This window comes from Eretmochelys imbricata, chromosome 7 (genome assembly GCF_965152235.1).
Source record: "Eretmochelys imbricata isolate rEreImb1 chromosome 7, rEreImb1.hap1, whole genome shotgun sequence".
Taxonomy (NCBI): domain Eukaryota; kingdom Metazoa; phylum Chordata; order Testudines; family Cheloniidae; genus Eretmochelys; species Eretmochelys imbricata.
Genome location: NC_135578.1, coordinates 95826524 through 95841402, shown reverse-complemented (window position 1 = coordinate 95841402; position 14879 = coordinate 95826524). Strand labels below are relative to the sequence as shown.

Here is a 14879-nt window from a genome sequence, read left to right as displayed (position 1 = left end):
CCTGCCGTGCCTCCGCCTGGAAGCAGCTGGGACAGGTCGCCACATGCGGAGAGCCACCGGAAGTAAGCACCCCCTTGATCCGGCACCCTATACCCCATCTCGCACCCCAGCCCACTGCCCCGAGCCCCCTCTCACACCCAAAATCTCTCCCAGAACCCATGTTTTGCACCTGCTCCTGCGCCCCAGCCCTGCTCCCCTCTGCCCCTGCACCCAAACTCCCTACCTCTTAGTTAACCGGCATTTTTTACTTAGTGGCACCCTCCCTTCCCCCAGCATGCCGGATAAAACAACTTCTACTCTACCTTCATATTTCTCATCAAAGCTACTCTGATTAAGAAAATGTTTTCTTAAAAACTGGGCTTGTAAACCATTTCTAATATGAAAAGGATACATTTCCAAAAAATTGATACAATTTGAGAATTTCAGAAATAAGCAGAGACAATAAGGATTTTGCACAGACTTATGCATATAAGAATATTGCTAATGGTGCAGTACTAAAGAAGTGGGGATGTTGGATGAAGTTGATATCAACAGCATAGAGGATTCATAGAATCATAGAATATCAGGGTTGGAAGGGACCTCAGGAGGTCATTTAGTCCAACCCCCTGCTCAAAGCAGGACCTATCCCCAATTAAATCTTCCCAGGCAGGGCTTTGTCAAGCCTGACCTTAAAAACTTCTAAGGAAGGAGATTCCACCACCTCCCTAGGTAACGCATTCCAGTGTTTCACCACCCTCCTAGTGAAAAAGCTTTTCCTAATATCCAACCTAAATCTCCCCCACTGAAACTTGAGACCGTTACTCCTTGTTCTGTCATCTGCTACCACTGAGAATAGTCTAGAGCCATCCTCTTTGGAACCCCCTTTCAGGTAGTTGAAAGCAGCTATCAAATCCCCCCTCATTCTTCTCTTCCGTAGACTAAACATCCCCAGTTCCCTCAGCCTCTCCTCATAAGTCATGTGTTCCAGTCCCCTAATCATTTTTCTTGCCCTCCGCTGGACTCTTTCCAATTTTTCCACATCCTTCTTGTAGTGTGGGGCCCAAAACTGGACACAGTACTCCAGGTGAGGCCTCAACAATGTCGAATAGAGGGAACGATCACGTCCCTCGATCTGCTGGCAATGCCCCTACTTATACATCCCAAAACGCCACTGGCCTTCTTGGCAACAAGGGCACACTGTTGACTCATATCCAGCTTCTTGTCCACTGTAACCCCTAGGTCCTTTTCTGCAGAACTGCTGCCTAGCCATTCGGTCCCTAGTCTATAGCGGTGCATTGGATTCTACCGTCCTAAGTGCAGGACTCTGCACTTGTCCTTTTTGAACCTCATCAGGTTTCCTTTGGCCCAATCCTCCAATTTGTCTAGGTCCCTCTGTATCCTATCCCTACCCTCCAGCGTATCTACCTCTCCTCCCAGTTTAGTGTCATCTGCAAACTTGCTGAGGGTGCAATCCACACCATCCTCCAGATCATTTATGAAGATATTGAACAAAATCAGCCACAGGACCGACCCTTGGGGCACTCTACTTGATATCGGCTGCCAACTAGACATGGAGTCATTGATCACTACCTGTTGAGCCCGACAATCTAGCCAGCTTTCTATCCACCTTATAGTCCATTTGTCCAGCCCATACTTCTTTAACTTGCTGGCAAGAATACTATGGGAGACAGTGTCAGAAGCTTTGCTAAAGTCAAGGAACAACACGTCCACTGCTTTCCCTTCATCCACAGAACCAGATTCAATGGTCTGCATTCTCTGAATACAGCCTTCTGAAACTTGCATTGCTGGAAGTCTCTAGTGCTATTTCTGAGAAGCTTAAATAGGCTTTTAAACTTTTTTTAAAATGTCCCACTGCATTCAATGGAACATAAGCATGAGTGTAAACTTAAACACATGCTTAAATTATTTGGGGAATTGGGGCTTTAAGTAAAAAAGTTGCCTCACAGCCATAAATAAGGAAAGCAACACTGCTTACCAAGTAAACTTCATTTCATTGGATTCGGTGCAATTATTTTGCTCAAACAAGAGTATTGAGTATTTTCTGATAATATACATAGTGCTCAGACTTCATAATTTGCACAAGGAGTAGGGAGAATAAAGCCCTTATAGTGGACTCTAGAAGGGCCTTCCTTTTCTTTCCTGTTTCCCCTCTCTCCATAATGACAACATTTAGGCATTGCATACCATCTGGAATAAAAGTAATCTTTGCTTAGGAGTATCTGGATAACAACCACTCAGAAGAAGTAATAGCAATATAGGTAGAAACCAAGATAACCTCATTATGGAACTACAGGATCCTCTATAGCCAGTAAAACTAATACTTCTAAATAACTACAGTACTTATTTCATCCCTCTCTCCAAAACTGAGATCTAGGACACTTGCCAGGGAAGTGTCACTCAAAAGAATACCAATTAAATAAAATTAAGTAACCTGTAACTTGCCTGCATCTTTTCTTTTCTTTCCCCATCCCTCCCACTTCTATTTTTTTCTTATTCTCCCCCTGTGCTTATCTGATTCACTCAGTCACAGATAATTGTGGTATTTCTCTTGTCTGGTATTTACTTTGTTACATCCTTTTCTTTGCTGCTTTTCTCTGAAACAGCATTTCCATTCCTATGATTCTTGTCACCTCTTCATCCATTCTGTTGCTCCCATTGCTTGCGCTCTCTCCTGTGGTAAGCCTTTCCCCTTTGCTACCCTTCTTAAATTCTCTCAACTTTCCTGCTCCAGTCAATGTTCTTTCTTTCCTTCCTCCCTCTCCTTCTCCCTGCAAGTAATGAGAAAGTACAGGATGTCTTTCTGCTCCCCTAGTAACTTTTATGTTTCATATTTACTCTACACATCACTGGAGCCTTAAGGGTGTATGCTATTGCTGAAGATGAATATGGGGGACTGGGCCATCTTCTTCCTTCCCTTGCCAGCTATTCATTAGCTCCTCGCTGTGGTCAGAACCACTTGATATATGGAGCAGAGGAAGCAGTCAGGTGAACAAAAGGAGGAGAGGTAGCATCAGCTTTCTGTGCAGCAACTTTGAGTTCCTTTAGGGGCAGCAGACTGCAAGTATCAGTGAGGAAGGTTTCCTCTCTGCCCTAGCAGCTCCTCTGATGTAGAACAGAGTAGCACGGCCTCAGAGGGAAATGTGGGGAAGTTGGCATCACAGTATTTGTCAACTTGAAAGACACTCTGAGACCAAGCAGCACTCCCAGACTGTCTGAGAGTTTCTCCAATTCTGGCAGCTTTATCCCATGACTAAATTTGAAATGTTAACATCTGTGTTAGTTTTAAAGCCTCTCTCCAGGAGGAGGTCATAAGCACAGCTCAAAGACATGTCAGAAGTATCATTGTATGGAGAGAGGAACAAAAATGGTAGCCGTTTGGGACATCAAAAATCCTTCATATCAAATGTTGACCACTTTTCAAATGAGGGTCCTGCAGCTCAGTTAGTGTCTTGTTTTTGCTGTCTGGCGAACTTGGAGAAGTTGGCTCCTTTTTAAATTAGTTTTAGAGAGTGATGTTTTTATGCAGCTGACTCCTCTTAACTAATTAAATAGCTTTCATCAGCTTTTTTCTTTTTTAAAACAAGATCAAGAAACAGAATTGTGGATGAGTTGTGGATGAGTTTTGTATGTGTCAGGCTCAAGAATACTGGTGATGGCAAAATTTGAAAATGAAACTTAACCTGATCAGGTTGGATCACATTGACCTGTAGTGAAGTTAGCTATGCTTTTTTTGCGCAATGTGCTACATGTGGTGTTTGGTAGAGAGAATCTAACACATGAAAATGCATGTTAAGCGCAAACTACAAAAACATAGCACTTTAAAAAGTTATTGTTGACTGTACATCTTAACAGTTAATACAAAGTTTATACAGTTCACTTTTTAAAGGGATGTTTAAAAGGTATTAGGCCAAAGTATTTACCTACCTTGATGGCTGCCTCATGGTGAAAGTCAGTATACCTGCAGGATTCCAGGTATGAATATAATGTGGCTCCTTCCCCCAAGGCTACTGATCTTTGGTCTGATGAGAATGTTTGTTTTTGGCATGTGTGACTTACATCAAACGGTTGTAACTGCAGGTAGTAAACCTCTGTTATAGTCATGAAACTCCAAAGTAAATATTCATAAATTATAACCTAGGAAGTACCAGCCCCTATGAAGAACAGTAAATATTCTCTTGCATTTGTACAATAACATTTCTTTATACTAGGGTGATGGTCAAGTATAAACATCTAGCTTGATAAACAAGCTACAGCTTTTAGTGATACAACATGCCACTGGTGTAAATTGTCCACAAGTATTAAAAACAAAATAATGTTTTTACTTCAAAATAATTCTGACATTTCTGTTGTCAATGTTGTGTAACTTGTTTCACAGAAGTACAAGAAACTTTGATGAAAACTTTAAGGTAAGACCTATAATGCTAGTGTCAAGATAGATCAGGATTTCTGCTCTTTGTAGGCTAGGCAGTAGAGCCCTGCACGGAACTATTCTTTAATCCCGCTCCTGCTATTATGCCAGCAGGCCTGTGGGACCCACAGGATCCCAGTCGTGCTGCAGGGCTCTACACTAGTCTCATGCAGGGCTCTACTAGGCAGTGTCCCTTTAATTATTTCTGTAATGCTGCAAAGAATCTTTGTATTGTGATAAGCAAGAAGATTTCAAACAGATATACTCCAGATATACTTTTTTCCCCTTCCTGTGAAAGCTAATTTGAATTACGATTTTTTCGGTGTATTTCAGAAGTTTAGAATCCATTCATCTAGTTGTTGTGCAAAGATTTTTCTATGGGGAGTTACCAATGAACACTAGCTGGAATAAAATGCCTAAGCCCAATGCCTTTAAAATGTGTGCATTTAGTTTAAGGTACTTTTTATCAAAACATCAGTAGACACTTTATTTTTAGAAATGTATTGTCTCATAACTTTTTTTCTCTGATTTTATTTTCAGTGGGTCTCTCTGAAACTTCTTTTGTCTCGGTATGGTAAGCCATTGAAAGACTATGAACTCTGGGCATTATGTCATGAATGCTTATTTACTCTACAGACTTACATGGATTATCCAGGTAGTGCCTTTGGGGCCTCTAAATACTCTATATGTATATTCATTTGCATAGATTATTGTTGAATATATATCAGTATTTTTCACTGTATATACCTATTTAAATGTTTCTTCTGCAACTCAAATGAAACCTGAAATTTTAAAATACCATGGTTGACTTCAGTTATAGAGGCTGTGATTTTAAATTTTTAGTATACTTGGAGTTAAGTTTCATGCATTTCATGGGAAGAATCTCTCTCTTTTTTACTGAACTTTTGGTATGTCTGAGGAAATGTATAAAGTAAAGAGATTAATTTCCCTGGTGAATCTCTGTGCTGTAACACATGAGGACCTCTAAGTTCCAGCAACCTCCTGGGATTTCATAGTGTTCAGAATCTCCAAAGTACTGTGTGCTGAGGAAATTTTCCCTACCACCACCACCAGATATCCTAGGATCTGACACTGGGGAAATCTTCCCACAGCGGAAACATGAGCATTTAAGGCCCATTTTTACTGCTGTGCTCTTTGGCATAAAGAGGCTGCAGTGGGGGGTGAGGATTTCATGTGTGTCCTGAATATTAGTAGGAATCTTGAACATGTTTGGTCCATCTTACACTAATGATAAACCTGAAGAAGCTCTAATATAAAGAGAGTTTGTTTTTTTGCTTTGCTTTCTGTTTGTTTTAAAAATTTTGCCTAAGAATATTTGTTAAATCAGTAGCGAATGAATATAAACAAATCACTAGTAAAATAAAAGAATTCACAGCATTTTTTAGGATTGCGTTGATTCAGCCATCTTTGTCTTTTTTATAGTATAAAAATATTACAAGGAAAATTAGCTATAAAAGTAGATTTTTGTGCACTTTAAGCTATGCAGCTCTTAAACTTTAGCTATGCTTCTCCTGGTATTTCAGCACCATGGTGCATGCCCCTGGAGTTTGGAAAGACTCCAAATGACTGCATATAATAGGCCAGATTCTAATTTAATATGCCTAGCAAACCTCTGCTACTGCACATATACATTTATCTGGAGCAGCTGAGTTTCAACATACTGATACAATCTGAGATCTGAACTTTGTCTAGCATTTGAAAATTAAAAACTGTTTAAATAAATATTAAAGTTGTGACACAAACCAATAAATGAGAGGGTATGCTTTCTAGCATCATCATTTTTGGGTCTTCTGCCATTCAGTGTGAAACTTTTGAGCCGAATATTATTGTTCAATTTAGAATCGTTCGGATAAGGGTGTGTGTTCGGATAAGGGTGTGGAGAGAGAGAGAGCGCGCACGCGTATATATGACAGATTTCAGAGTAGCAGCCGTGTTAGTCTGTATTCGCAAAAAGAAAAGGAGGACTTGTGGCACCTTAAAGACTAACAAATTTATCTGAGCATAAGCTTTCGTGAGCTACAGCTCACTTCATCGGATGCATCCACTCAGTCATCCACTCAGTGGATGCATCCGATGAAGTGAGCTGTAGCTCACGAAAGCTTATGCTCAGATAAATTTGTTAGTCTTTAAGGTGTCACAAGTCCTCCTTTTCTTTTTAGAGTATATATGTACACCTCATTATAGAACCGCTTTAGGTTTCATTTGCTACTTAATGAAAAACTCTTAATCTTATTGATTTTTTTTGAATACCCCCTGCCCAGCACAATCTTAAGAATGATTCATTGTACCCATTCTTGAGTCTTTTTTAAATGTGTATTTTTTAACCTACTTTGTCTTAATTATGGCAGTGAAAGACTGATAAAATGAGGAATGATGACTGTTTAAATGGCAATAGGAATCTGTCTGGCTTGATTAACTGTTCATTTCCAGACTTTAAAAAATAGGTTTCTGTAATTAAATTCATTTTAACCAAAGCGTTTTTTTTCCTTTTCAAATTTGGGAATGGTTTTTAAGTACAGGATCTCATTTCAAATTAAGCTTATCCGATATATGCCAGACAGTACATGAAATCATTATGTGAAATCCTATACAGTAAATAGTACTTGCACAGTATACTCCAGTTTGGTACTAGTATGTTGAATGAGGGCGTTGGGTATATTAGATTTCTATACATATTATGTGCCGCCTCCTCAGGTTATCTATTTTGATGTTAACCTGCCTGACTGCCAGAAGTTCAAAAGAGGCTGTTGAGGGAGAAACAGAAGGAAATGAAAAAATAACACAGATAAGAGCTCTTTGATGAAACAATGGATAGGCTTTCAATGGGGATGAAACTACCTGACTTGCTCCTTCCAGGCTAGAATGGTTTACTGTTCCCAAGGGTAAAGCCTGGGATGAAAGACAGTGTATCTAAGGCCATGTCTACACTACCACTTATGTCGCTCAGGAGTGTGAAAAAAACACTCCCTTGAGCAACCTAAGTATTGCACAGCGCTATGTTGGTGGGAGAGAGCTCCCACCGACATAGCTACCACCTCTCGTTGGACTGGTTTAATTATGTCGATGGTCAGCATAGAGCAACTACGCGAGAGATCTTAACCGTGGTGTAGCTGCATCAGTCCAGCTGTGCTGTTCTAAGGTCTCTCGTGTAGACATACCCTAAATCTCGAAGACCCTAGAAAAGGGAGGTGTTTTGGATAGCTAGGGGAGACACCCAGGGTGTCAGTGAAAGTTGACACACACACATGCTGAGAGCAAGCCAGGTTGTTTTCTCCCTGCCAGGAATGGAGTTAGCTGGGCTGAGGGGAAACTTACAATGGCCTCTTGTTTTTATTCTTTTCTCTGTATATTTTGTACCTTTGGCGAGAGAATAAATAAAGCTTTGTTTTGAAGATGCTGTTTGTGTCACTGCACACAAGTCACAGGCTTCTGAGGGGAAACTCTTACAGCTGCCAAAACAGAATTGGGGCTGTGTCAACACAGTGGAGAACTAGCGGGGCAGCAGCCCAGAGATCCAATCTGAGTGGTTGGTCTGTGTAGTTCCATCCAAAGTGAGGTGCTGGAAGCCAGACCTATCATCTAAAGCGTGCACTCGAGAAGCACAGTTTGCCGTGTAGCCATGACAGTCACGTAGAAGAAGAATAAACTTTTGTTGGCATGTGCGGGCCCACCTAAATTTGCAGCTTAGTGCTTAACTGACTTAGTCTTGAAGTGCAGTGGAAGAAAGCTGTGCTGCTGATTGAAAGTAAATGCTAGGTCATGCATGTTCACAATTATTAAAATACTTAACTTAGAACTTAACATGTAAATAGCTTATGGCCATGATCCCACAAGCTACTTCACATTTGTAGACCCCCATTGACTGCAGTTGAGACTTGCATGGGGATGGGGTTGCCCACACAGCAGCTTGCAGGACTGGGGCCCAAGTTAATAAAGAGATGTATGTCTGGACCACTGTGACAAAATAAATAGCATATGTATAAAGGACCGTATGTGATTGTGACACTGAAGTATTAGAGTCTCTATTGTAATTCAGACAAGGAAAGAGTGAATTTGCATATGCAGCTGGAAAACGACATTGCCAACCTGAAAATAGCTTTTCCATATGAAAATGTTGAACCAGTAACCCATAAGGCTATAACTTTAACTGAAATAAATTACAAGAAAAAGTTAGTATGTTTTTTCCCCTGTAGCTTCAATTTGTTTACTTTGATAGCACATTCAGTATAATAGACTACACTGGTTTGTTGGTCAGTTTCACTTCTTGTCTCTTGCATGAGAGTGATGACATCACTTACATACTGCTCTAGGGCAGCTGGTATGGCTCTTCCTGTAGTCCTGAAAGAGGGTGTTTAGCACCAGAGCAGAAGTGAATCTGAAACAAAAGAGACTGCAGGCAGGTGTGTTCATAGGGAGAAAGAGCAATAGTGAACTGAGTTTGTTTGATAGGGACCTTCTTGAGTTTAACCAAAAGACTGTTCTAAACACACATGATTCTGCTGTCTTACTAATATAGTAAAAGTTGTGTTTTCTGGCACTTTATAAACCAGAAAACTCTAGAAACTAGCATTTCGGGGTACCAGATCTGGGCGGTGCTCACCTTGGTGGCTCCCCACAAGCACCGACATGTCCCTGCCACTCCTAGGCAGAGGCGTGGCCAGATGGCTTTGTGTACCGCCTCTGCCCGCAGGCACCGCACCTGCAGCTCCCATAAGCTGTGGTCCCCGGTCAATGGGAGCTGCAGAGCCAGCAGGCAGGGTAGGGCAGTCCGCAGAGCTGCCTGGCTGTCCCTCTGCCTAGAAGCAACAGGGACATGTTGCTGCTTGCAGGGAGCTGCCTCGCACCCCAAAACCCTTCCGGCACCCAACCTCCTGCCCCAAGCCCCCTCCCGCACCCAAACTCCCTCCTAGAGCCCATGCCCTGTGTCAAGGTTCCTCCCCCGCTCTGAACTCTAGGGTACAGATGTGGGGACCTGCATGAAAACCTCCTAAGCTTACTTTTACCAGCTTAGGTTAAAACTTCCCCAAGGTACAAATTAATTTTACCCTTTGCCCGTGGAATTTCCACTGCCACCACCAAACTTTAACTGGGTTTACTGGGAAACGTAGTTTGGACACGTCTTTCCCCCCAAAATCCTCCCAACCCTTGCACCCCACTTCCTGGGAAAGGTTTGGTAAAAATCCTCACCAATTTGCATAGGTGACCACAGACCCAAACCCTTGGATCTGAGAACAATGAAAAAGCATTCAGTTTCTTACAAGAAGACTTTTAATAGAAGTAAAGGAATCACCTCTGTAAAATCAGGATGGTAGATACCTTACAGGGTAATTAGATTCAAAACATAGAGACTCCCTCTAGGCAAAACCTTAAGTTACAAAAAAGGTACACAGACAGGAATAGTCATTCTATTCAACACAGTTCTTTTCTCAGCCATTTAAAGAAATCATAATCTAACACATACCTAGCTAGATTACTTACTACAAGTTCTAAGACTCCATTCCTGTTCTATCCCCGGCAAAAGCAGCATACAGACAGACACAGACCCTTTGTTTCTCTCCCTCCTCCCAGCTTTTGAAAGTATCTTGTCTCCTCATTGGTCTATTTTGGTCAGGTGCCAGTGAGGTTACCTTTAGCTTCTTAACCCTTTACAGGTGAGAGGATTTTTCCTCTGGCCAGGAGGGATTTTAAAGAGGTTTACCCTTCCCTTTATATTTATGACATCCTGCATCCCCTCCCATGCCCCAGCCCCGAACCCCCTTAGTTATTTGGAATTTTTGCCTAACTGGCAACCCCCATTCCCCCAACATGCTGGATAACATGTCTTTTACTGTACTTAAAAACAAAAACAAAACAAAACCTTAATGACACACTGTATACAGGATACTCTTGTTATAAAATTGATTTTTTAATTATTTTTTTCAAAAATCAGTATCTCTTTTCATTTTAATGCTTCCTGCCTTTCCCAACGCTGTCCTACGTGTAGGCTCCCCTTCTTGAGTATATTGATAAGGCCATCTTTTCCTCCTTCAGATTCCTTCTCAAATCCACTTTCCAAATAATTAGCTAACTAAGAATGATTGAGGAGCTCAAGTGCAGTTAAAACACCCTCTAAATTTATGTATTTCGAACCTGACCCTACACTAGGATCTGGTACTATGGATCCCTGTATGCACATTGAGTCCTTTATTGGGACTTCAATTATTTCCTTTCCTCTTATCCTTTATATGTTGCTTCTGGGCTTTGGCCCAGATCTTATGATTGGATACATGCAGGAAGATCCTTCCACTCTTGCAGAGCCCTCCTGACTTCAGTGAGGCTCCAGGGTTGCCCTGCATGGATCCAATTGAAGGTTCAGGGCCTTAAAATCTAAACTTGTTGGGGCAAGGACAACATCTTGTTGTGTTTCTAAATCACCTAACACAATGAGGTCCTAGTCCTGATGGTGCTCCTGGGCACTGCCTCAGTTGATATAATAAGTAATGGCCCTCCACTCCAGGAAAGCATCCCTCTTCAGGATAGTACCAAGGGATGTGATTTATATCCTATTGAAGACAATGGGACTTAAGCATGTACTTACAGTTAAGCACAGTTTAAGTGCTCTCCTGAACTGAAGCCAATAACCTTTAATTTCCTCATTGTACTGTCTTAACCTCCTCTTCATGGATTTCTTGTTAACTAAAGAAGGACTTTTTCACATTTTTCTCAGAACATATTCAAACTTCTCTTTTTTTTTTTAGAATTTATGTCATGTAAATTTATTACCCTAATACTTTTTTCATTGGAAAAGAGTTTATTTGATGCTTGTGGACTGAGACAGAACCACATTAATCAGATGGCTTATCATATCAAAGCACATTAAGTCAGTCTGTGTTTAAAGATATCTAATGGAGAGAGAGTTTTACTCATCTGTTTTGCATGGTTGAGTTTTTATAAAATGATCTTACATTCTTAATGTTAAATACAGGAAAATTAGTTTCTTGAGATTTCACCTCAGTTAAAATATTTATACAACTCAAGTATTTTTTTAAACCGAGTAGGGCTGAGGGTCTGGGCCAGCAAATGCTTATGCAAGTGAGAATCTTCTTCAATTAGCTTACTTAGGTAAGTAAAGCTACTTGTGCACAAGTGTTTTCAGGATTGGGCTCTATATCTTAAAATTCCCAGAGGAGTCCTGGATCTGGCTTGCTGCCAAACATGCCTTCAATTCCTTTCCAGATAATGGCCCTTCTAGCTCTGTGTTCAATCTCCTTGACAATATTGCCTCTGCAATTATTGTCAGCAGTCCCAGTTAATTTCACTTTAGAGGGACTTTAGTTGAGCATTTGTTTCATTTAATCTCCACTGTATTGTCACTTCAAGGTTTTTGGGGGAAAAATTCTCGTAGGTTAGTAATTTCATACCTTCATGTTTACCTTGTGAGGAGACTAGGGCAGATCCAGCCAGAGCTGCTGCTTTTGTTCTTGTCTGACATCACTCTTCTGCACTACATGAAAAGAAAAGTTACATACAGTATTGTTATGTTATTACGAAGTTCTTTCTGGTCCTGAAGTCCAACTTTGTCTTGCTTTCTTGTTTTTATTCTGCAGTAATAGGACGTCTTTACCTGCAGGTCTGGGTAATTTAATCTTCTTACTTTTTATTAGCCAGTTTGTGTCTCAACTTTAGTTTTTATTTAACTATATCGCGCACAAACTTAATCTGTTACATCATTCATGAGACTGTTAATATTAAATATTTTTCAAACAAATTCAGTCATAATTATCCGTGTTAGAATTCATTCTGCAAAGGATGCACTTTGGTATGGCTATGATTCTCTTGTGACCTATTTTGCAGTGTTTTTATGTTTGGACTGTGTGCTGATTGACTGCCATGGAAATGTTCTCTTTGCTGCTCCAAAAGATGAAGGTAAAATAGTAATAAAACCATTTTTTCCTTCTTGTTATGAAAGAGAGGAAAGCAAATATGTGACCTCTTTGGTTTTGGTTTCTCTTCTCTTTTCTTAGGGTGTTATGATACATTTTATCTGGCTCCTGAAATTGAAGAAGTGGATTTTGTTACTGAAAAGGTAATGTCATATGATTTGAAGCACGTATGTGAGTCTCTTACATGTGAGTAAAAAGAAAAGTAGGACTTGTGGCACCTTAGAGACTAACAAATTTATTTAAACATAAGCTTTCGTGAGCTACAGCTCACTTCATTGGATGCATCTGATGAAGTGAGCTGTAGCTCACGAAAGCTTATGCTCAAATAAATTTGTTAGTATTTCCCAAGCATTGAAGTGTGAACCCCAAAAACCAATTTTCAAATGCACTTCCACAAAGCTTGATTGCTTTTAATCCACTTACAATGGAAATGGCACTGGAGGCTACAGCTTTCTATATTATTCGTTTGATGCAGAAAGAAGCACTTCAAAGCTTGGGCTTCAGCCTAGAGTCTCTATGTGAGTACTCTACTGGCAGAACTGTGCTGGTATAATTATACTGCTATCGGTATACTCGTAGAACTCCGCATGTGGACATCTACTCCAAAATAAGTGTCCAGGTGTGGAGTTATATCAGTACAATGAGAGTAGTATAATTATACCAGCATAGTTCTGCTGATAAATTTCTCCATGTAAAGAAGTCCTAAGGAACTCTCAACCCAAAGATGATGATAGTAATGAAGAGCACTATGAGCGCTACTTATTATCTTCATAACAGTTGCAAACAAGTAAGTACTGTATTTTCTGTGAGACTGGTCACCATCTTGTGTCCTTCCTCCACAATCATAGGTTCATCCAATGTTGAGCACAAGATATGGCTTGGTGTGTAGCTCTGGCGAGATCTTTAATGGTGTGTGGCTACACCCCCATGTTCATCCTTATAAAATGATTGTGTGGTATCCAATGCAAAGAATCTGTTGGACTCTCTAGTGAGTCACCCCCTTTCCTTTGGCAAGTTTGGGATTGCAATGAGTTATTGCTCACCTGACTCTGAAGTGGGGGGTTGGGGAGCCAAGAGGGAAAAAAGAACATGATAAAAGGGAGAGACATTTGCCATGCTCTCTCTCTCTTACACCCACATCTACAGACACCACCACCCCAAGCATCTGAAGTACTGATCAAAGGGGAGAGCCTGGCTGAAGAGCAGCCAGCCAGCCTGCGGTGAGAAGCATCTAAGTTTGTAAGGGCATTGAAAGTGTTAAGATCAGCTTAGAATGTGTTTTGCTTTTATTTAATTTGACCAAATCAGGCTTCTTATGCTTTGACTTATAATCACTTAAAATCTATCTTTTATAATTAATAAATTTGTTTGTTCACTCTCCCTGAAGCAGTGTGTTTGGTTTGAAGTGTGTCAGAGACTCCTTGGGATAACAAGCCTGGTACATATCAATTTCTTTGTTAAATTGATGAACTCATATAAGCTTGCTGCATCCAGCAGGTATAACTGGACGCTGCAAAATGGCAATTGGTTCTTGTTGTGATAAACTGAGAACCTGGACAGCACCAATATTAATGTAGCTTCGATCTGGGCCAGATCCTTGGCCTGGGCAGCAATGCGTGGGTTGTTGGCATAGATAAAACTTCTTGTGCTGTGATGGATTGGTTGATCGTTCATGTAGATGTTGAAAAGTATTGGAGAGAGTATGCTCCCTTGGGATATGGCATTTTTTTGTTGCCATCATTGGCTCCGCTTCCCACATAGTTCAACATACAATCTGTACTAAAGACAACATTTTTATCAATCATAATGGGGTGGTAATCTTTCTTCATGCTGTATATTTTAGTGAGGAGCCTACAGTGATTCACTGTGTCATATGCTGCTGATAGGTCGACAACAGTGGTGTTGGAACTGTTTTTATAGTGGGGGTGCTGAAAGTCATTGAACAAAACTGCAAACCTGTATATCACGGAAACCACTTCAAGTTAGTGGGTGCTACCACACTCCCAGCATGCCTAGTTCCAATACGGCTCTGTTACCATACCATTTTCAAAGCCGTCTTTAATATTTTGAGCGATGTTCAGCACTTCATTGGTGCATGACTTGCCTGGATGGAATTTGGTTCACTCTGGAATTAGGTGCTTTTCAACAAGTCATGGTAGATGGTTTACAATTAGATGCTCATATGATTTGTAGAAATGACATTATAGTGATACAGGCCTGAAGTTCTTCAACTCTATTGCATACTTTCAGAAGTGCCACAACACGTGCTTGTCAACAGATCTTGGGGACTTAATATGAAGCTGAGTATGTGCTAAACAACTGGATTAACTAGTTCTTTGTTAGGTTTCAGAGCAACAGCCGTGTTAGTCTGTATTTGCAAAAAGAAAAGGAGTACTTGTGGCACCTTAGAGACTAACCAATTTATTTGAGCATAAGCTTTCGTGAGCTACAGCTCACTTCATCGGATGCATACTGTGGAAACTGCAGAAGACATTATATACACAGAGACCATGAAACAATACCTCCTC

General features: G+C 40.7%; 1 protein-coding gene across 1 annotated transcript in view; it reads left to right on the top strand.

Annotated features, from left to right (window-relative positions):
* Window positions 1–14879, top strand: part of KNDC1 (kinase non-catalytic C-lobe domain containing 1) — a 130247-nt gene that overhangs the window by 50109 nt on the left and 65259 nt on the right. Inside the window, exons 7-9 of the mRNA XM_077822240.1 lie at window positions 4949–5063; window positions 12263–12334; window positions 12433–12494. Of these exons, the coding sequence (XP_077678366.1) occupies window positions 4949–5063; window positions 12263–12334; window positions 12433–12494 (249 nt within the window). The remainder of the gene's footprint in view (window positions 1–4948; window positions 5064–12262; window positions 12335–12432; window positions 12495–14879) is intronic.